This window comes from Phyllobates terribilis, unplaced genomic scaffold (assembly GCF_046119375.1).
Source record: "Phyllobates terribilis strain yellow unplaced genomic scaffold, ASM4611937v1 Scaffold_2__4_contigs__length_985480577, whole genome shotgun sequence".
NCBI lineage: Eukaryota > Metazoa > Chordata > Amphibia > Anura > Dendrobatidae > Phyllobates > Phyllobates terribilis.
The window spans coordinates 44,139,984-44,162,128 of NW_027362762.1; the positions used below are offsets into that span (position 1 = coordinate 44,139,984).

Consider the following 22,145-nt stretch of genomic DNA (forward strand, 5'->3'; position numbering starts at 1 on the left):
TATTGCCCGGATAGCGCTCTATTCTGAGCTGCAGGCGCCCTCATAACGCTGTCAGCCATCACCAGCGCCTCTACTGGCCAATACTGAATACTCCGCTCCGAGACCGCGGCTTTTCCAGGATTGGCCGAGAAGAATCACGTGATGGCCACAGACCCCACGTGGCCGGCGTGATCCCTCAGATCGGAAGCGGCTCCCTGGTGGCATAAGCTGACGAGCCGGCGGTGTCCGCCATGTTGTCGTAGCCTGCCGATATAAACGTGAGTCCTCACCCGAGTGCCTTTATTTTATAAATAGAATGTAAGTATCCGCTGTACACGTCGGGCCCTCCGCGAGATGTTACTCCGCGCCCGCATGGGGCGCCCGTCTTCCTGTGGTGTGAGGAGAGGGGCGCCATTTTCCTGTAGCCTCTAGATCTGTTTGCTTTGTGAGGCGCCGTCTCGTGACTACAACTCCCAGAAACCCCTGCGGCGCCCAATGTGTTTCCTTTGGTTTTGGCAGGAGCTGCCCCTGAGCTGAGAGCTCCCTGCGGTACTGCGCCCCCACTACTACCACCCCCATCATTGTGTGGCCGGGAGCTGGCTGATGTTTATATTATTCTGTTATTGCAGTTTCCACGGCAACAGGGTCTCCACGACCGACCAGCCGAGGAGGGAGATGGACGGCGAGGAGATGACACGGAGGATACTGGACGTCACCCTGGAGATCATCTACCTGCTGACCGGAGAGGTGAGGCCGTCTCTGGCCCCCTCCGCCCGCCGTCTCTGGGCCTCCTCCGCCCGCCGTCTCTGATCCCCTTCCGCCCGCCGTCTCTGGGCCTCCTCCGCCCGCCGTCTCTGATCCCCTTCCGCCCGCCGTCTCTGATCCCCTTCCGCCCGCCGTCTCTGATCCCCCTCCGCCTCTGATCCCCCTCCGCCCGCGGTCTCTGATCCCCCTCCGCCCGCGGTCTCTGATCCCCCTCCGCCCGCGGTCTCTGATCCCCCTCCGCCCGCGGTCTCTGATCCCCCTCCGCCCGCGGTCTTTGATCCCCCTCCGCCCGCGGTCTCTGATCCCCCTCCGCCCGCGGTCTCTGATCCCCCTCCGCCCGCGGTCTCTGATCCCCCTCCGCCCGCGGTCTCTGATCCCCCTCCGCCCGCGGTCTCTGATCCCCCTCCGCCCGCCGGCTCTGACCCCCTCCGTCCGCCGTCACTGCACATCAGCGCTGCTCCTGTCCCCATCTCACTGCAGTCTCGCTCACAGGATTATGGACCCGTGAATAAATCCGTGAGAAAAAGCCCGAACTCCACAGCATCGCCCCACGCCGAGCCGAGCCGCCACCACAGGAGAATCCTCCATCTCACCAACAACATCATACAGCTGCTGAGCGGAGAGGTCTGTAGACAGTGACTGCACCCTCAGAATAGTGAGTGCAGCTCTGGGGTATAATACAGGAGGTAACTCAGGATCAGTAATGTAATGTATGTACACAGTGACTGCACCAGCAGAATAGTGAGTGCAGCTCTGGGGTATAATACAGGATGTAACGCAGGATCAGTAATGTAATGTATGTACACAATGACGGCACCAGCAGAATAGTGAGTGCAGCTCTGGAGTATAATACAGGAGGTAACTCAGGATCAGTAATGTAATGTATGTACACAGTGATTGCACCAGCAGAATAGTGAGTGCAGCTCTGGGGTATAATACAGGAGGTAACTCAGGATCAGTAATGTAATGTATGTACACAGTGACTGCACCAGCAGAATAGTGAGTGCAGCTCTGGAGTATAATACAGGATGTAACTCAGGATCAGTACAGGATCAGTAATGTAATGTATGTACAGAGTGACTGCACCAGCAGAATAGTGAGTGCAGCTCTGGAGTATAATTCAGGATGTAACTCAGGATCAGTACAGTATAAGCCGTTGATTCTCTGGATGATGATGAGCCTCTTTTCATGCCTCAGGTTCCTGTGCGCTGTCAGGACGTCGCTGTCTATTTCTCTGTGGAGGAGTCAGAGTATTTAGAAGGACACAAGGATCTGTACAATGCTGTGATGGAGACCCCGCGGTCTCTGAAGTCTCCGGGTAGGTATACAGACGTCCTGTGATATACCCTGTGTATCTACCGTGTATTTGCTCACTGTCTGTGTCCTCTACAGATGAGTCCAGTAAGAACCACACATCAGGTTCACGTCCTGACCCGGCCGATCTCCAAGAATGTACAGAGGAGAGGGCCAGCGTCCCGCAGGATCATCAGGTAGATGGAGATCGTCTGGGCCGCTCTGATTTTTAGGGGAATGTTTAATGTCCGCTCCATGCCTCCGCAATGTGAGCTTGTAGGAGATGAAGAGCGGAGGTCGCGTTATTCCTGATCAGGATTTCTCTTTAGGAAGAAGACGTAAAAAATATCAAAGTAGAGATTGAACAGAAGGAGACTCCGCGGGACGATCCTTGCGAGGAGGAGAAGACCACATGTATATATCCAGGTGAGCGGTGACAGGGGCACAATGAGGAGCCTCCATGTGTATGGGGGGGCTAGCTGAGATGATGCTTGTACGGCTGACGGCAGGGAAGGCATTGGTAGGTCGGCCGCCTGTATGTGCCGGGCAGACTTACTAATGGATAACGCTTCTATCCCCCTTTATTCCACAGTTGCTTTCTTACTTTATGTTATTATTTTGTGTCATAATTTTGACCCACATTCGTCTCCCTCATATTAAGCAGTTGCTAAACCGCATCCCTCGTCACTTTCGTCATCTATGTGCAATACGCCCCGAAAACACAGAATAAACATGGCGGAAGGATCGTACTTCAGTCCCTATTTCCACCGGGCGAGTTTCAAGTTTTTTGGTGCATTTAAGTTCGTAAATCTCCAGTGTATTGCTTATAGGGGGTCCTGATAATGGCCCACCTGTTATCCATCATGACGCTCCTGTAAAGCCCTAAAGCTGGGCTCCGTAGGGGATCGTGATTGTTACTACATACTGTAAAACTGAAGTATTGCAGAGACTCAACAATAAAGTGTAAATTAAATAAAAAAGTTTCCATAATAGAAATTTATTAGAATCGCTCCTTTTTTTTTTCCAATTCAAAAAAAAAAAATCATATTTGTTATCACTGCCTCCGCAAAAGTCTGATCTGTCGAAGTATAAAATTATTTACATGGAAGATAAACGCCATAAAGAAAAATAATTTGGATGTCAGAATTGCTGTTTTTTTTTGTTCTTTGCTCCTCCCCTCAAAAATGTAATAAGAAAGGATCAAAATGTTATATATTTTTATATAAATATATCTACTATATAATTGTCTTATCCCGTCTGTCTGTCCTGGAAATCCCGGGTCGCTGATTGGTTCGGCCGCGGCCAATCAGCGATGCGGCATTTCTGAAAAACATGGCGGCCGTTAGCGGCTCATGTGCGGCACGGAGGTCAGCGGCGATGCAGTCGGGAGATGCAGCCGGCTACTCGCAGCATAAGTCCCCCGACCGCAGGCGCCGCTGACCTACATGCGGCTATCGTCGGGAGATCAGCGGCTACGGCCGCTTATCTCCCGAGGACAAGTGTGACACCCCGTCCCTCCCCTCTCCTCCCGTCCCTCCCCCCGCTCGATCAGGACCCCGGCATCATACTTACCCCTCCCCGTGCCTCCGCAGTAGCTCCTGTGTCTTCCGCTAATGCTCTGTGACGTCTCAGGTCAGAGGGCGCAGTGACGTCTTTACACCGCGCTTTCTCCTGATCGGTCACAGCGCACAGCGTGAAGATGCCGGCTACGCTGGAGTCCAGAGAAGCAGTGAGGTGAGTATTGGATTTTTTTTTTTTGTATGGGGCCATAAGGGACCTGCATGGGGCACTATGGGGGGATGGATATACAGGGGATATGACTTCCTGCATGGGGCATTATATGGGGGGAGAGGTGACATCCTACATGGGGCATTATATAGGGGGGGAGAGGTGACATCCTACATGGGGCATTATATAGGGGGGGAGAGGTGACATCCTGCATAGGGCATTATATGGGGGGGGGGGGGGGTGACATCCTACATGGGTCATTATATGGGGGAGAGGTCACATCCTACATGGGGCATTATATGGGGGGGGGGTGACATCCTACATGGGTCATTATATGGGGGAGAGGTCACATCCTACATGGGGCATTATATGGGGGGAGAGGTGACATCCTGCATGGGGCATTATATGGGGGGAGAGGTGACATCCTGCATGGGGCATTATATGGGGGGAGAGGTGACATCCTACATGGGGCATTATATGGGGGGAGAGGTGACATCCTACGTGGGGCATTATATGGGGGGGGGAGAGAGGTCACATCCTACATGGGGCATTATATGGGGGAGAGGTGACATCCTGCATGGGGCATTATATGGGGGAGAGGTGACATCCTGCATGGGGCATTATATGGGGGAGAGGTCACATCCTGCATGGGGCATTATATGGCGGGAGAGGTGACATCCTACATGGGGCATTATATGGGGGGAGAGGTGACATCCTGCATGGGCCATTATATGGGGGGAGAGGTCACATCCTGCATGGGGCATTATATGGGGGGAGAGGTGACATCCTGCATGGGGCATTATATGGGGGGAGAGGTGACATCCTGCATGGGGCATTATATGGGGGGGAGAGGTGACATCCTGCATGGGGCATTATATGGGGGGGAGAGGTGACATCCTACATGGGGCATTATATGGGGGGGAGAGGTGACATCCTACGTGGGGCATTATATGGGGGGGGGAGAGGTGACATCCTACATGGGGCATTATATGGGGGGGGGGGAGAGGTCACATCCTACATGGGGCATTATATGGGGGAGAGGTGACATCCTGCATGGGGCATTATATGGGGGAGAGGTGACATCCTGCATGGGGCATTATATGGGGGAGAGGTCACATCCTGCATGGGGCATTATATGGCGGGAGAGGTGACATCCTACATGGGGCATTATATGGGGGGGAGAGGTGACATCCTACATGGGGCATTATATGGGGGGAGAGGTCACATCCTGCATGGGACATTATATGGGGGGAGAGGTCACATCCTGCATAGGGCATTATATGGGGGGAGAGGTCACATCCTGCATGGGGCATTATATGGGGGGAGAGGTCACATCCTGCATGGGGCATTATATGGGGGAGAGGTGACATCCTACATGGGGCATTATATGGGGGAGAGGTGACATCCTGCATGGGGCATTATATGGGGGGGGGAGAGGTGACATCCTACATGGGGCATTATATGGGGGGGGAGAGGTCACATCCTACATGGGGCATTATATGGGGGAGAGGTCACATCCTGCATGGGACATTATATGGGGGAGAGGTGACATCCTACATGGGGCATTATATGGGGGGGGGAGAGGTGACATCCTACATGGGGCATTATATGGGGGGGGAGAGGTCACATCCTACATGGGGCATTATATGGGGGAGAGGTCACATCCTGCATGGGACATTATATGGGGGAGAGGTCACATCCTGCATGGGGCATTATATGGGGGAGAGGTCACATCCTGCATGGGGCATTATATGGGGGGAGAGGTCACATCCTGCATGGGGCATTATATGGGGGAGAGGTCACATCCTGCATGGGACATTATATGGGGGGAGAGGTCACATCCTGCATAGGGCATTATATGGGGGGAGAGGTCACATCCTGCATAGGGCATTATATGGGGGGAGAGGTCACATCCTGCATAGGGCATTATATGGGGGGAGAGGTCACATCCTGCATGGGGCATTATATGGGGGAGAGGTGACATCCTGCATGGAGCATTATATGGGGGAGAGGTCACATCCTGCATGGGGCATTATATGGGGGGAGAGGTCACATCCTGCATGGGGCATTATATGGGGGAGAGGTCACATCCTGCATGGGACATTATATGGGGGGAGAGGTCACATCCTGCATAGGGCATTATATGGGGGGAGAGGTCACATCCTGCATGGGGCATTATATGGGGGGAGAGGTCACATCCTGCATGGGGCATTATATGGGGGAGAGGTGACATCCTGCATGGGGCATTATATGGGGGAGAGGTGACATCCTGCATGGGGCATTATATGGGGGAGAGGTGACATCCTACATGGGGCATTATATGGGGGGGGGGAGAGGTGACATCCTGCATGGGGCATTATATGGGGGGGGGAGAGGTGACATCCTACATGGGGCATTATATGGGGGGGGAGAGGTCACATCCTACATGGGGCATTATATGGGGGAGAGGTCACATCCTGCATGGGACATTATATGGGGGGAGAGGTCACATCCTGCATAGGGCATTATATGGGGGAGAGGTCACATCCTGCATGGGCATTATATGGGGGAGAGGTCACATCCTGCATGGGGCATTATATGGGGGGAGAGGTCACATCCTGCATGGGGCATTATATGGGGGAGAGGTCACATCCTGCATGGGACATTATATGGGGGGAGAGGTCACATCCTGCATGGGACATTATATGGGGGGAGAGGTCACATCCTGCATAGGGCATTATATGGGGGGAGAGGTCACATCCTGCATAGGGCATTATATGGGGGGAGAGGTCACATCCTGCATGGGGCATTATATGGGGGGAGAGGTGACATCCTACATGGGGCATTATATGGGGGAGAGGTGACATCCTGCATGGGGCATTATATGGGGGAGAGGTCACATCCTGCATGGGGCATTATATGGGGGGAGAGGTGACATCCTACATGGGGCATTATATGGGGGAGAGGTGACATCCTGCATGGGGCATTATATGGGGGAGAGGTCACATCCTGCATGGGACATTATATGGGGGGAGAGGTCACATCCTGCATAGGGCATTATATGGGGGGAGAGGTCACATCCTGCATAGGGCATTATATGGGGGGAGAGGTCACATCCTGCATGGGGCATTATATGGGGGAGAGGTGACATCCTGCATGGAGCATTATATGGGGGAGAGGTCACATCCTGCATGGGGCATTATATGGGGGGAGAGGTCACATCCTGCATGGGACATTATATGGGGGGAGAGGTCACATCCTGCATAGGGCATTATATGGGGGGAGAGGTCACATCCTGCATGGGGCATTATATGGGGGGAGAGGTCACATCCTGCATGGGGCATTATATGGGGGAGAGGTGACATCCTGCATGGGGCATTATATGGGGGAGAGGTCACATCCTGCATGGGACATTATATGGGGGGAGAGGTCACATCCTGCATAGGGCATTATATGGGGGGAGAGGTCACATCCTGCATAGGGCATTATATGGGGGGAGAGGTCACATCCTGCATGGGGCATTATATGGGGGAGAGGTGACATCCTGCATGGAGCATTATATGGGGGAGAGGTCACATCCTGCATGGGGCATTATATGGGGGGAGAGGTCACATCCTGCATGGGGCATTATATGGGGGAGAGGTCACATCCTGCATGGGACATTATATGGGGGGAGAGGTCACATCCTGCATAGGGCATTATATGGGGGGAGAGGTCACATCCTGCATAGGGCATTATATGGGGGGAGAGGTCACATCCTGCATGGGGCATTATATGGGGGGAGAGGTCACATCCTGCATGGGGCATTATATGGGGGAGAGGTGACATCCTGCATGGGGCATTATATGGGGGAGAGGTGACATCCTGCATGGGGCATTATATGGGGGAGAGGTGACATCCTGCATGGGGCATTATATGGGGGAGAGGTGACATCCTGCATGGGGCATTATATGGGGGAGAGGTGACATCCTACATGGGGCATTATATGGGGGGGGGGAGAGGTGACATCCTGCATGGGGCATTATATGGGGGGGGGGAGAGGTGACATCCTACATGGGGCATTATATGGGGGGGGGAGAGGTCACATCCTACATGGGGCATTATATGGGGGAGAGGTCACATCCTGCATGGGACATTATATGGGGGGAGAGGTCACATCCTGCATAGGGCATTATATGGGGGAGAGGTCACATCCTGCATGGGCATTATATGGGGGAGAGGTCACATCCTGCATGGGGCATTATATGGGGGGAGAGGTCACATCCTGCATGGGGCATTATATGGGGGGAGAGGTCACATCCTGCATGGGGCATTATATGGGGGAGAGGTCACATCCTGCATGGGACATTATATGGGGGGAGAGGTCACATCCTGCATAGGGCATTATATGGGGGGAGAGGTCACATCCTGCATAGGGCATTATATGGGGGGAGAGGTCACATCCTGCATGGGGCATTATATGGGGGGAGAGGTGACATCCTACATGGGGCATTATATGGGGGAGAGGTGACATCCTGCATGGGGCATTATATGGGGGAGAGGTCACATCCTGCATGGGGCATTATATGGGGGGAGAGGTGACATCCTACATGGGGCATTATATGGGGGAGAGGTGACATCCTGCATGGGGCATTATATGGGGGAGAGGTCACATCCTGCATGGGACATTATATGGGGGGAGAGGTCACATCCTGCATAGGGCATTATATGGGGGGAGAGGTCACATCCTGCATAGGGCATTATATGGGGGGAGAGGTCACATCCTGCATGGGGCATTATATGGGGGAGAGGTGACATCCTGCATGGAGCATTATATGGGGGAGAGGTCACATCCTGCATGGGGCATTATATGGGGGGAGAGGTCACATCCTGCATGGGACATTATATGGGGGGAGAGGTCACATCCTGCATAGGGCATTATATGGGGGGAGAGGTCACATCCTGCATGGGGCATTATATGGGGGGAGAGGTCACATCCTGCATGGGGCATTATATGGGGGAGAGGTGACATCCTGCATGGGGCATTATATGGGGGAGAGGTCACATCCTGCATGGGACATTATATGGGGGGAGAGGTCACATCCTGCATAGGGCATTATATGGGGGGAGAGGTCACATCCTGCATAGGGCATTATATGGGGGGAGAGGTCACATCCTGCATGGGGCATTATATGGGGGAGAGGTGACATCCTGCATGGGGCATTATATGGGGGAGAGGTCACATCCTGCATGGGGCATTATATGGGGGGAGAGGTCACATCCTGCATGGGGCATTATATGGGGGAGAGGTCACATCCTGCATGGGACATTATATGGGGGGAGAGGTCACATCCTGCATAGGGCATTATATGGGGGGAGAGGTCACATCTTGCATGGGGCATTATATGGGGGGAGAGGTCACATCCTGCATGGGGCATTAAATGGGGGAGAGGTGACATCCTGCATGGGGCATTATATGGGGGAGAGGTGACATCCTGCATGGGGCATTATATGGGGGAGAGGTGACATCCTACATGGGGCATTATATGGGGGGGGGAGAGGTGACATCCTGCATGGGGCATTATATGGGGGGGGGAGAGGTGACATCCTGCATGGGGCATTATATGGGGGGAGAGGTCACATCCTGCATGGGGCATTATATGGGGGAGAGGTCACATCCTGCATGGGACATTATATGGGGGGAGAGGTCACATCCTGCATAGGGCATTATATGGGGGGAGAGGTCACATCCTGCATAGGGCATTATATGGGGGGAGAGGTCACATCCTGCATGGGGCATTATATGGGGGGAGAGGTGACATCCTACATGGGGCATTATATGGGGGAGAGGTGACATCCTGCATGGGGCATTATATGGGGGAGAGGTCACATCCTGCATGGGGCATTATATGGGGGGAGAGGTGACATCCTACATGGGGCATTATATGGGGGAGAGGTGACATCCTGCATGGGGCATTATATGGGGGAGAGGTCACATCCTGCATGGGGCATTATATGGGGGAGAGGTGACATCCTGCATGGGACATTATATGGGGGGAGAGGTCACATCCTCCATGGGGCATTATATGCGGGGGATGTGACTTCCTGCATGGGGCATTATATGGGGGGATGTGACATCCTGCATGGGGCATTATAAAGGAGGGTCGGGAGACATATGCTAGAATACCCGATGTGTTAGAATCAGGCCACCATCTAGTGTGTGTATATATATATATATATATAATATATCTCTATCCCAAAACTCTACCAATAAATCCATCAGGTCCACATTTATAATACATGCGCCCTTATAGTTCAAGCGCCAGGATGGTGTCAGTCACATCTACAACTTAAAAAAACAAGTCTCCTGTTTGTGGTCTGAAAATAAAATGTTTTTACTGTTGATAGAAAAGGAAAAAGCAAGAATGAAAATTGTCCGCCTCGTTAATGGAAGTAGAGGTGTGCCAGCGGCTTTCGTTTAGGGTCCAGATTGACGGGCGACCCTCGCAGATGCCGACATACCCTGGTGCTGCTCATAGTGCCGCTGACTATACGCTGTATTCATTCACTGTCTGCTTCCTCTGCAGAGGAGTCCAGTAGGAGAAGCCCATCGGAGACGCGTCCCCAACTGGACGAGACGCAGAAGTCTACAAGGGGAACTCAGACCGTCCCGCAGGATCATCAGGTACGTGGGGAAGAGAAGTAGGTAGAAAGGTTCATAAAAGAGCTGATCCTCTGCGTCAGCAGAGCAGGACCCTCCTGGGTGGTCCCTGATTCTGTGTCTTGCTCCTTCCTATGTACGTTCTTTTAGTAGATATTCCTTCAAGGCTCCTGGGCAGAGTTGTTCTCTTTCATTGCTTGTAATGAGAGCGGAGTAATGTTTTACCAATGCCGCAGATTTCTCTGTTGTGATTTCAGCTCCGGAGCTGTCTGACAATGTAAATTCTGCTTCTCCCATGACTAGACGCCCAGCTTGTCGCTGTTTCCCATGTCGCATATTAATGTGTCACGTAATCACTGTGGATGTTATCACTGGTGTAATGGCTTATGGGAAACAGCGAGGGGCAGTGCAGGGACATGGAGAAATCCCTAATATGGTGGTCCGATATACTTACTTTTTTAAAAAAAAAAAAATGATTTAGAGATTGTAAAGAATTAGAAATTCAGCGCCACCCCTGCCCAAAGGTTGTATGTTGCATTGCTGCTCTGTTCTATACACTTCTGTAGAACTGAGCTGTAATACCAGAGAGCTCCTATGGACAGTGGTGGCGCTGTTCCTGGGAGATGTCACTCTGAGACAACACTACCTAGAGTCTGAATCTGCTCTATTTAGGTCGGAGACATAAAAGTGATCAAAGAAGAAGATGAAGACATGGAAATGTGGGGGCATAATCCATACAAGGAGGAGACCACCACATGTGCAGATCCAGGTGAGCGATGACCCCCTGTCTATGCCCCATATATTCACCATACATTCCCTAATTGTGTGTGTCCCCCACAGATGAGTCTAATATGGGAAACGCATCTGCGATCTGCCCCAGATCGGACCCTCCGCAGGAGGAGAGTCACAGCGCCCCACAGGGCGCGCAGGAGGACGGAGATGACGAGCTAAGGGTACGTGCACACCTGCCGGATACAGATGAGTCCAGTAAGAACCACACATCAGGTCCACGTCCTGACCCGGCCGATCTCCAGGAATGTACAGAGGAGAGGGCCAGCGTCCCGCAGGATCATCAGGTAGATGGAGATCGTCTGGGCCGCTCTGATTTTTAGGGGAATGTTTAATGTCCGCTCCATGCCTCCGCAATGTGAGCTTGTAGGAGATGAAGAGCGGAGGTCGCGTTATTCCTGATCAGGATTTCTCTTTAGGATGAAGACGTAAAAAATATCAAAGTAGAGATTGAACAGAAGGAGACTCCGCGGGACGATCCTTGCGAGGAGGAGAAGACCACATGTATATATCCAGGTGAGCGGTGACAGGGGCACAATGAGGAGCCTCCATGTGTATGGGGGGGCTAGCTGAGATGATGCTTGTACGGCTGACGGCAGGGAAGGCATTGGTAGGTCGGCCGCCTGTATGTGCCGGGCAGACTTACTAATGGATAACGCTTCTATCCCCCTTTATTCCACAGTTGCTTTCTTACTTTATGTTATTATTTTGTGTCATAATTTTGACCCACATTCGTCTCCCTCATATTAAGCAGTTGCTAAACCGCATCCCTCGTCACTTTCGTCATCTATGTGCAATACGCCCCGAAAACACAGAATAAACATGGCGGAAGGATCGTACTTCAGTCCCTATTTCCACCGGGCGAGTTTCAAGTTTTTTGGTGCATTTAAGTTCGTAAATCTCCAGTGTATTGCTTATAGGGGGTCCTGATAATGGCCCACCTGTTATCCATCATGACGCTCCTGTAAAGCCCTAAAGCTGGGCTCCGTAGGGGATCGTGATTGTTACTACATACTGTAAAACTGAAGTATTGCAGAGACTCAACAATAAAGTGTAAATTAAATAAAAAAGTTTCCATAATAGAAATTTATTAGAATCGCTCCTTTTTTTTTTCCAATTCAAAAAAAAAAATCATATTTGTTATCACTGCCTCCGCAAAAGTCTGATCTGTCGAAGTATAAAATTATTTACATGGAAGATAAACGCCATAAAGAAAAATAATTTAGATGTCAGAATTGCTGTTTTTTTTGTTCTTTGCTCCTCCCCTCAAAAATGTAATAAGAAAGGATCAAAATGTTATATACATATATATATATATATATATCTCTCTCTCTCTATATATATATATATATATATATCTCTCTCTCTCTATATATATATATATATATATATATATATATCTCTATATCTATATCTATCCCAAAACTCTACCAATAAATCCATCAGCTCCACATTTATAATACATGCGCCCTTATAGTTCCAGCGCCAGGATGGTGTCAGTCACATCTACAACTTAAAAAAACAAGTCTCCTGTTTGTGGTCTGAAAATAAAATGTTTTTACTTTTGATAGAAAAGGAAGAAGCAAAAATGAAAATTGTCCGCCTCGTTAATGGAAGTAGAGGTGTGCCAGCGGCTTTCGTTTAGGGTCCAGATTGACGGGCGACCCTCGCAGATGCCGACATACCCTGGTGCTGCTCATAGTGCCGCTGACTATACGCTGTATTCATTCACTGTCTGCTTCCTCTGCAGAGGAGTCCAGTAGGAGAAGCCCATCGGAGACGCGTCCCCAACTGGACGAGACGCAGAAGTCTACAAGGGGAACTCAGACCGTCCCGCAGGATCATCAGGTATTTGGGGAAGAGAAGTAGGTAGAAAGGTTCATAAAAGAGCTGATCCTCTGCGTCAGCAGAGCAGGACCCTCCTGGGTGGTCCCTGATTCTGTGTCTTGCTCCTTCCTATGTACGTTCTTTTAGTAGATATTCCTTCAAGGCTCCTGGGCGGAGTTGTTCTCTTTCATTGCTTGTAATGAGAGCGGAGTAATGTTTTACCAATGCCGCAGATTTCTCTGCTGTGATTTCAGCTCCGGAGCTGTCTGACAATGTAAATTCTGCTTCTCCCATGACTAGACGCCCAGCTTGTCGCTGTTTCCCATATTGCATATTAATGTGTCACGTAATCACTGTGGATGTTATCACTGGTGTAATGGCTTATGGGAAACAGCGAGGGGCAGTGCAGGGACATGGAGAAATCCCTAATATGGTGGTCCGATATACTTACTTTTTAAAAAAAAAAAAATGATTTCGAGATTGTAAAGAATTAGAAATTCAGCGCCACCCCTGCACAAAAGGTTGTATGTTGCATTGCTGCTCTGTTCTATACACTTCTGTAGAACTGAGCTGTAATACCAGAGAGCTCCTATGGACAGTGGTGGCGCTGTTCCTGGGAGATGTCACTCTGAGACAACACTACCTAGAGTCTGAATCTGCTCTATTTAGGTCGGAGACATAAAAGTGATCAAAGAAGAAGATGAAGACATGGAAATGTGGGGGCATAATCCATACAAGGAGGAGACCACCACATGTGCAGATCCAGGTGAGCGATGACCCCCTGTCTATGCCCCATATATTCACCATACATTCCCTAATTGTGTGTGTCCCCCACAGATGAGTCTAGTATGAGAAACGCATCTGCGATCTGCCCCAAATCGGACCCTCGGCAGGAGGAGAGTCACAGCGCCCCACAGGGCGCGCAGGAGGACGGAGATGACAAGCTAAGGGTACGTGCACACCTGCCGGATATTGCTGACTATTTTCTTTCTGGTTTAGCGAGTGAACAATTTGTAGTGTAGTAGCGGATTTTACCAAAGCTCATCCAAAATTGCCCTGATGGAGATTTCACCTTTTGCAATAAATCGGGTGAAATCTGCAGCAAAACTCAGTTGTAAAGTCAATCAATATGTAGCAGCCACTGCTGGGTACTGCAGAATATCTCCTAGTTAAGAGAATGCTCTGCTGCTGCCGCTGCACATTGCATGGAGCTGTACCTGGTATCGGACCCCCACCGATCAGATCATCATTATCTTGTAGCTAGACAACCTCTTTAAGAAATGCTCCGGGCAAATGTGAAGCACTGTTATATCCCAGGCAGGGCCGGAGGAAGCGGGCACGGCACGGGGGTTCTCCTTCTCTGACTCCTTGTCATGCTGCGTCCCTTTTTTGAGGGTCGGAATAGAAATATGGGAGTCTCCCGTCTCGTCTTTGGTTCCTCTTCACATCGTACTTTTTGTCTCTTTAGGATGGAAGCTTAAAAATTATCAAAGTAGAAGTCGAAGAGGTGGAAATCTGGGGAGAACAGCAGCTTAACAGGAAGAAGTCTGCAAATATCAGCACAGGTGGGTCACAGCTTCTAAATACAGACATGGGGGGAAAAGTCAAGAATTTGAGCATTTAGCACATAGAAATCGTCTTCCTGCCCCCCCTCCCCTCCCTCGGCTTCAGGATATAGCAAGGGGGGCTGACACTGAGAGAGGTGGACTGGGATGAATATGATCTAGTGAACACCTCTCCGTGGGATCAATATCGGATCCCTGGAGGTCAAAAATCCATCAGTCGGTGTTATCAGGTCTGATGGCCGCCGGACGTCGCCTGTGTACAGAGCTGGAGCAGCAGAGATCTGTACACTGTGTAGTGGCTGCTCGTCGCCTGTGTACAGAGCTGGAGCAGCAGAGATCTGTACAGTGTGTAGTGGCTGCTCTTCGCCTGTGTACAGAGCTGGAGCAGCAGAGATCTGTACACTCTGTAGTGGCTGCTATTCGCCTGTGTACAGAGCTGGAGCAGCAGAGATCTGTACACTGTGTAGTGGCTGCTTGTCACCGGTGTACAGAGCTGGAGCTGCAGAGATCTTTACACGCTGTAGTGGCTGCTCTTCGCCTGTGTACAGAGCTGGAGCAGCAGAGATCTGTACACTCTGTAGTGGCTGCTATTCGCCTGTGTACAGAGCTGGAGCAGCAGAGATCTGTACACTGTGTAGTGGCTGCTCGTCGCCTGTGTACAGAGCTGGAGCAGCAGAGATCTGTACACTGTGTAGTGGCTGCTCGTCCCCTGTGTACAGAGCTGGAGCAGCAGTTATCTGTACACTGTGTAGTGGCTGCTCGTCTCCTGTGTACAGAGCTGGAGCAGCAGAGATCTGTACACTCTGTAGTGGCTGCTCTTCGCCTGTGTACAGAGCTGGAGCAGCAGAGATCTGTACACTCTGTAGTGGCTGCTCGTCGCCTGTGTACAGAGCTGGAGCAGCAGAGATCTGTACACTGTGTAGTGGCTGCTCGTCTCCTGTGTACAGAGCTGGAGCAGCAGAGATCTGTACACTCTGTAGTGGCTGCTCTTCGCCTGTGTACAGAGCTGGAGCAGCAGAGATCTGTACACTGTGTAGTGGCTGCTCGTCGCCTGTGTACAGAGCTGGAGCAGCAGAGATCTGTACACTGTGTAGTGGCTGCTCGTCCCCTGTGTACAGAGCTGGAGCAGCAGAGATCTGTACACTCTGTAGTGGCTGCTCGTCTCCTGTGTACAGAGCTGGAGCAGCAGAGATCTGTACACTCTGTAGTGGCTGCTCTTCGCCTGTGTACAGAGCTGGAGCAGCAGAGATCTGTACACTCTGTAGTGGCTGCTCGTCGTCTGTGTACAGAGCTGGAGCAGCAGAGATCTGTACACTCTGTAGTGGCTGCTCGTCGCCTGTGTACAGAGCTGGAGCAGCAGAGATCTGTACACTCTGTAGTGGCTGCTCGTCGCCTCTGTACAGAGCTGGAGCAGCAGAGATCTGTACACTCTGTAGTGGCTGCTCGTCGCCTGTGTACAGAGCTGGAGCAGCAGAGATCTATACACTCTGTAGTGGCTGCTCGTCGCCTGTGTACAGAGCTGGAGCAGCAGAGATCTGTACACTGTGTAGTGGCTGCTCGTCGCCTGTGTACAGAGCTGGAGCTGCAGAGATCTTTAAACGCTGTAGTGGCTGCTCTTCGCCTGTGTACAGAGCTGGAGCAGCAGAGATCTGTACACTGTGTAGTGGCTGCTCGTCGCCTGTGTACAGAGCTGGAGCAGCAGAGATCTGTACAGTGTGTAGTGGCTGCTCTTCGCCTGTGTACAGAGCTGGAGCAGCAGAGATTTGTACACTCTGTAGTGGCTGCTCGTCGCGTGTGTAAAGAGCTGTAGCAGCAGAGATCTGTACACTCTGTAGTGGCTGCTCGTCGCCTGTGTACAGAGCTGGAGCTGCAGAGATCTTTACACGCTGTAGTGGCTGCTCTTCGCCTGTGTACAGAGCTGGAGCAGCAGAGATCTTTACACGCTGTAGTGGCTGCTCTTCGCCTGTGTACAGAGCTGGAGCAGCAGAGATCTGTACACTCTGTAGTGGCTGCTATTCGCCTGTGTACAGAGCTGGAGCAGCAGAGATCTGTACACTGTGTAGTGGCTGCTCTTCGCCTGTGTACAGAGCTGGAGCAGCAGAGATCTGTACACTGTGTAGTGGCTGCTCGTCCCCTGTGTACAGAGCTGGAGCAGCAGTTATCTGTACACTGTGTAGTGGCTGCTCGTCTCCTGTGTACAGAGCTGGAGCAGCAGAGATCTGTACACTCTGTAGTGGCTGCTCGTCGCCTGTGTACAGAGCTGGAGCAGCAGAGATCTGTACACTCTGTAGTGGCTGCTCGTCGCCTGTGTACAGAGCTGGAGCAGCAGAGATCTGTACACTGTGTAGTGGCTGCTCGTCCCCTGTGTACAGAGCTGGAGCAGCAGTTATCTGTACACTCTGTAGTGGCTGATCGTCTCCTGTGTACAGAGCTGGAGCAGCAGAGATCTGTACACTCTGTAGTGGCTGCTCGTCGCCTGTGTACAGAGCTGGAGCAGCAGAGATCTGTACACTCTGTAGTGGCTGCTCGTCGCCTGTGTACAGAGCTGGAGCAGCAGAGATCTGTAAACTGTGTAGTGGCTGCTCGTCGCCTGTGTACAGAGCTGGAGCAGCAGAGATCTGTACACTCTGTAGTGGCTGCTCGTCGCCTGTGTACAGAGCTGGAGCAGCAGTTATCTGTACACTCTGTAGTGGCTGATCGTCTCCTGTGTACAGAGCTGGAGCAGCAGAGATCTGTACACTCTGTAGTGGCTGCTCGTCGCCTGTGTAAAGAGCTGGAGCAGCAGAGATCTGTACACTCTGTAGTGGCTGCTCGTCGCCTGTGTACAGAGCTGGAGCAGCAGTTATCTGTACACTCTGTAGTGGCTGATCGTCTCCTGTGTACAGAGCTGGAGCAGCAGAGATCTGTACACTCTGTAGTGGCTGCTCGTCGCCTGTGTACAGAGCTGGAGCAGCAGAGATCTGTACACTCTGTAGTGGCTGCTCGTCGCCTGTGTACAGAGCTGGAGCAGCAGAGATCTGTAAACTGTGTAGTGGCTGCTCTTTTGTTACTGGAGTTTACATCCCATCTACTTCAATAGAATATGAGCTGCAGTACCGGACAACAACCACTACGCAGTGTATGGCTCTCTGTCTGTACTCTGTATTACTGATCATTGGGGGTTCCACGTGTCAGACCCCCAGTGTTGATTAATACCTTGGAGCACCGACATGGGTCTCCATAACTTCCAGAACCTCTCACCAATCGTTTTGGAGCTTCCCACACTCCCAGAACTTGTGCGTTATTCTTCCATCATCCATTAGACATTTAGGACATTAGATCCCAGCCTGCCCATGTTATACAGGTTATCCCGAGCACTGACAGCCCGGGCCCCCGTTTATCATGGATACAAGCGCAGTCATCCTTATCTATATCTGGTATATCCTCCCTCCTTTATTGCAGAATTTTTCCTTTCATCGGGGAAACATTTCTTCTTAGAAGACAATGACTGATAACACCTCTATAGTAGATAACACACGATCCACCATTCACAATAGGTGATGTCACAGCTCACCTCCTCTTCCTCCTGTACAATGACTGATAACACCTCTATATACAGTAGATAACACTGGATCCACCATTCACAATAGGAGATGTCACAGCTCACCTCCTCCTCCTCCTCCTGTACAATGACTGCTAACACCTCTATATACAGTAGATAACACACGATCCACCATTCACAATAGGAGATGTCACAGCTCACCTCCTCCTCCTCCTGTACAATGACTGCTAACACCTCTATATACAGTAGATAACACACGATCCACCATTCACAATAGGTGCTGTCACAGCTCACCTCCTCCTCCTGTACAATGACTGATAGCACCTCTATATACAGTAGATAACACACTATCCACAATAGGGAATGTCACAGCTCCCTCACTCCCCCCCACCCCCCCCCTCCCTGCACAGTGACGTCTGAACAGGTTTGAGAGCATGCCCAGAACACTCTCTCATAGAAGTCAATGAACATATTCAGACGTCATGTTCCCATTGTCCATGTTGCTGCTGCATTTCGCACTTGACCCGTTTAGCCCAAGAATCAAATAATAAACCTGAAAAAGTAATAAAGCGACTAATTTTTCTGTGTTTGTCTCTCGCAGGCCCGGCATCGTCTCGTTACAGTAATATCTACACCTGTAGTGATTGTGGTAAAGGATTCCCCTTTAAATCGAAGCTGATTAGACACAGAAGGACGCACACGGGAGAGGCGCCCTACACCTGTAAGGACTGCGGCAGATGCTTCAAACATAAAACGTCACTTTCCGACCACAAGAGGATCCACACGGGGGAGAAGCCGTTCGCCTGCTCCTACTGCGCGCAGAGATTTGCCCACAGATCCACCGTTTTGGACCACGAGAGGACGCACACGGGCAGCAAGCCTTTCTCATGTTCCGAATGTGGCCAGAGCTTCACCATGAGATCCACGTACGTCAACCACATGAGGCTGCACACTGGGGAGAAGCCGTTCTCCTGCTCTGATTGCGGTAAATGCTTTGCCCAGAAATCTGCTCACGACAAACACCGATACCTTCATACCGGAGAGAAGCCGTTCCCGTGCGCTCAGTGCGGAAAGACTTTTTCAGGGAGATCGCTCCTTGCAGAACACGAGAGAACTCACACGGGAGAACGGCCTTTTCCATGTTTTGAATGCGGTAAATCGTTTTCCCACAGGTCTACACTTACCACACATAAGTTAACTCACACAGGGCTGAAGATGTTCTCCTGTTCTCAATGCGACAAGGCCTTCACCACCAAAAAAGCACTGGCAAGACATTGGCCAACCCACGGAGAACACAAATAATTTCAATGTTATAAACATGGTTAAAACTGGAATTGGAATCCAACTAATCATTTCCAATGGTTTTGAACTGAAGCCAAAAATCCATGGAAATTCTGTCGGACTTCCACTCTTAATTTGGTGGAGGAATGCGGGCTGAGGTCTATTAAAAGCAAAATGCCAAGCCTGGTCCAACCCAAACACAATATTTGAACAGTGACACAAGTTTTGGCATTTTAGCTGTTTACCAAAACATATTCAAGATATATAATCAATATAGGCTTAACGTGCCGACTCTCAGCTTTAATTTGAGGGGATTCACATCCTAATTGGAGAAAGGGTTTATGAATTACCGCTCTTTAATATAAAGCTGCCTCTTTTTCAAGGGTCCAAAAGAAATTGGAAAAATTATCTTGAAAGCTCTTTAATGGGCTGTCCCCTCAATAATCCATCATCAGTGAAGCAGGTAAAAAGTCTGGAGCTGATTCCAGGTGTGGCATTTGCATTTAGAAGCTGCTGCTGTGAACCCACAACATGCAATTAAAGGACCTCTCAATAGAAGAGAAACTGACCATCATTAGGCTGAAAAAAAAAAAGAAGAAATCCAGCAGAAATGTTAGCGGCCAAATCAACAGTTTGGTACATTCTGACTAAAAAAGAGTGCACTGGTGAGCTTGGGAACTCAAAAAGGCCTGGATGTCCCCAGAAGACAACAGTGGTGGATGATCGCAGAATCCTTCCCATGATGAAGGAAAACCCCTTCACAACATCCACTCAAGTGAAGAACACGTTCCAGGAAGTCGGTGTCTCAGTATGTAAGTCTACCATAAAGAGAAGACTTCATGAGAGCAAATACAGAAGGTTCACCACAAGGTGCAAACCATTAATCAGACTGAAAAATAAAGGCCAGATATGTGTGTGCCAAAAAACATCTAATGAAGCCGCCCAGGTATGGAAAAGCAAATCTAAGATCAACCTGTACGAGAATGATGAGAAGAAGAAAGTCTGGAGAAGGCTTGGAGCACATCCTGATCCTCGGCACATCCTGTGTAACACATGGTGGAGGCGGTGTGATGGCGCGGGCATGCATGGCTACCAATGGTGCCGGGTCACTAGTGTTTACTGATGACGTGACTGCAGACACAAGCAGCCGGATGACTCCTGTGTGTACAGGGAGATACTTTCTGCTCAGATTCAACCAAATACAGCAAGGTTGATATGACGACTCTTCACAGGACAGATGGACAATGACCCAAAACATCCTGCGAAAGCAAAGAAGTGGAATATTCTGCAATGGCCAAGTCATCAACAGATCTCAGCCCCATCGAGCCGCATTTTACAAGCTGAAGACAAAACTTAGGGCAGAAAGACCCACAAACAAGCAACAACTGAAGTCAGCTGCAGTGAAGGCGACAAAGCCTCACACCAGAGGAGACCGGTGATGGCCATGGCCTCCAGACTTAAGGCCATCATTGCTGTAAAGCCTTACACAGGGGGAATCCAGCGATGGTGACGTCCATGGCCTCCAGACTTCAGGCCATCATTGCTGCAAAGCCTCACACAGAAGGACATCAGCGATGGTGACGTCCATGGCCTCCAGCCTTCAGGCCATCATTGCTGCAAAGCCTCACACAGGAGGACATCAGCGATGGTGATGGCCATGGCCTCCAAACTTCAGGCCATCCTTGCTGCAAAGCCTCACACAGGAGGACATCAGCGATGGTGACGTCCATGGCCTCCAGACTTCAGGCCATCCTTGCTGCAAAGCCTCACACAGGAGGACATCAGCGATGGTGACGTCCATGGCCTCCAGACTTCAGGCCGTCATTGCTGCAAAGCCTTACATTAGAGGAGACCAGCGATGGTGACGTCCATGGCCTCCAGACTTCAGGCCATCATTGCTGTAAAGCCTTACACAGGGGGAATCCAGCGATGGTGACGTCCATGGCCTCCAGACTTCAGGCCATCATTGCTGCAAAGGATTCCCTATAAAGTATTAAAAAATGAACATTTTATTTATGGGAAAGTTAATTTGTCCAATTACTTTTGAGCCCCTGAAATGCGGAGGCTTTGTAGAAAAAATGGTTGCAATTCCTAAACATTTTGTCCAACCCTTTTTATTAAACCTGAAAGTCTCCACTTCAATCACATCTCGGTTGTTTCATTTTAAATAAAAAATAGTGGCCTGCAGAGCTGAAATCACGAAGATCGGGTCACTGTCGAAATATTTCTGGACCGAGCTGTATAAAGTCAGAATAGAAGCAGTGATCCCTTCCAGAACTTAGGACCTTCATCGCTTTGTTGGCAGCTCTCGAACTATTATGCATTCGTTTTAATGCCCTCAGACAGCAAATATCATCAGTTGTATCCGGCCTGAAACCTAACTCCTCGTGCCGTAACTTGTCCATTGTCTCTTCTCTATTTGTGCTCCGCGTTTCTGCCCTGAAACTTGAAATGTTGCTGTGTTGGCTTCATTCATGGGGCCGCAATAAAAAATAAATTGTTTCAGAACTATACTTACCCTTTAAAGCCACCTAGGGGGGTGGGACAAGTCCGGTTTAATAATAATTTTATTCCTATAGCGCCAACATATTACGTAGCACTTTACAATACAGACAATAACGACTGAGAAAAATTTTAGAAGGAGGGAACAGGGCAGCATTCGATTAGTGAGTTGAGATGGCAGGCCTGTCTAAAGAGATGTGTTTTTAAAGCTCATATAAAAACATAGCTAGGTATTAGTCTGATCGTTTGGGGTAGT

The 22,145-nt window shown here is 50.4% G+C and overlaps 1 protein-coding gene across 2 annotated transcripts; it reads left to right on the forward strand.

Moving 5' to 3' along the window:
* The first annotated feature begins 131 nt into the window (after positions 1-131).
* LOC141191463 (uncharacterized) lies at positions 132-21,895 on the forward strand. 2 transcript variants are annotated; one of them, XM_073661369.1, is made up of 15 exons: positions 132-257; positions 609-726; positions 1,237-1,368; positions 1,942-2,062; positions 2,137-2,234; positions 2,367-2,463; positions 10,311-10,408; positions 11,057-11,153; positions 11,225-11,460; positions 11,593-11,689; positions 12,924-13,021; positions 13,670-13,766; positions 13,838-13,950; positions 14,469-14,565; positions 18,708-21,895. In XM_073661369.1, exons 2-15 carry the CDS (start codon positions 655-657, stop codon positions 19,406-19,408), a joined length of 2,154 nt encoding a protein of 717 aa, XP_073517470.1. In that variant the 5' UTR covers positions 132-257; positions 609-654; the 3' UTR covers positions 19,409-21,895. The 2 variants fall into 2 exon arrangements, with proteins under 2 accessions (XP_073517470.1, XP_073517461.1); XM_073661360.1 differs by lacking the exon at positions 132-257 and adding an exon at positions 374-528.
* The last annotated feature ends 250 nt before the right edge of the window (positions 21,896-22,145 follow it).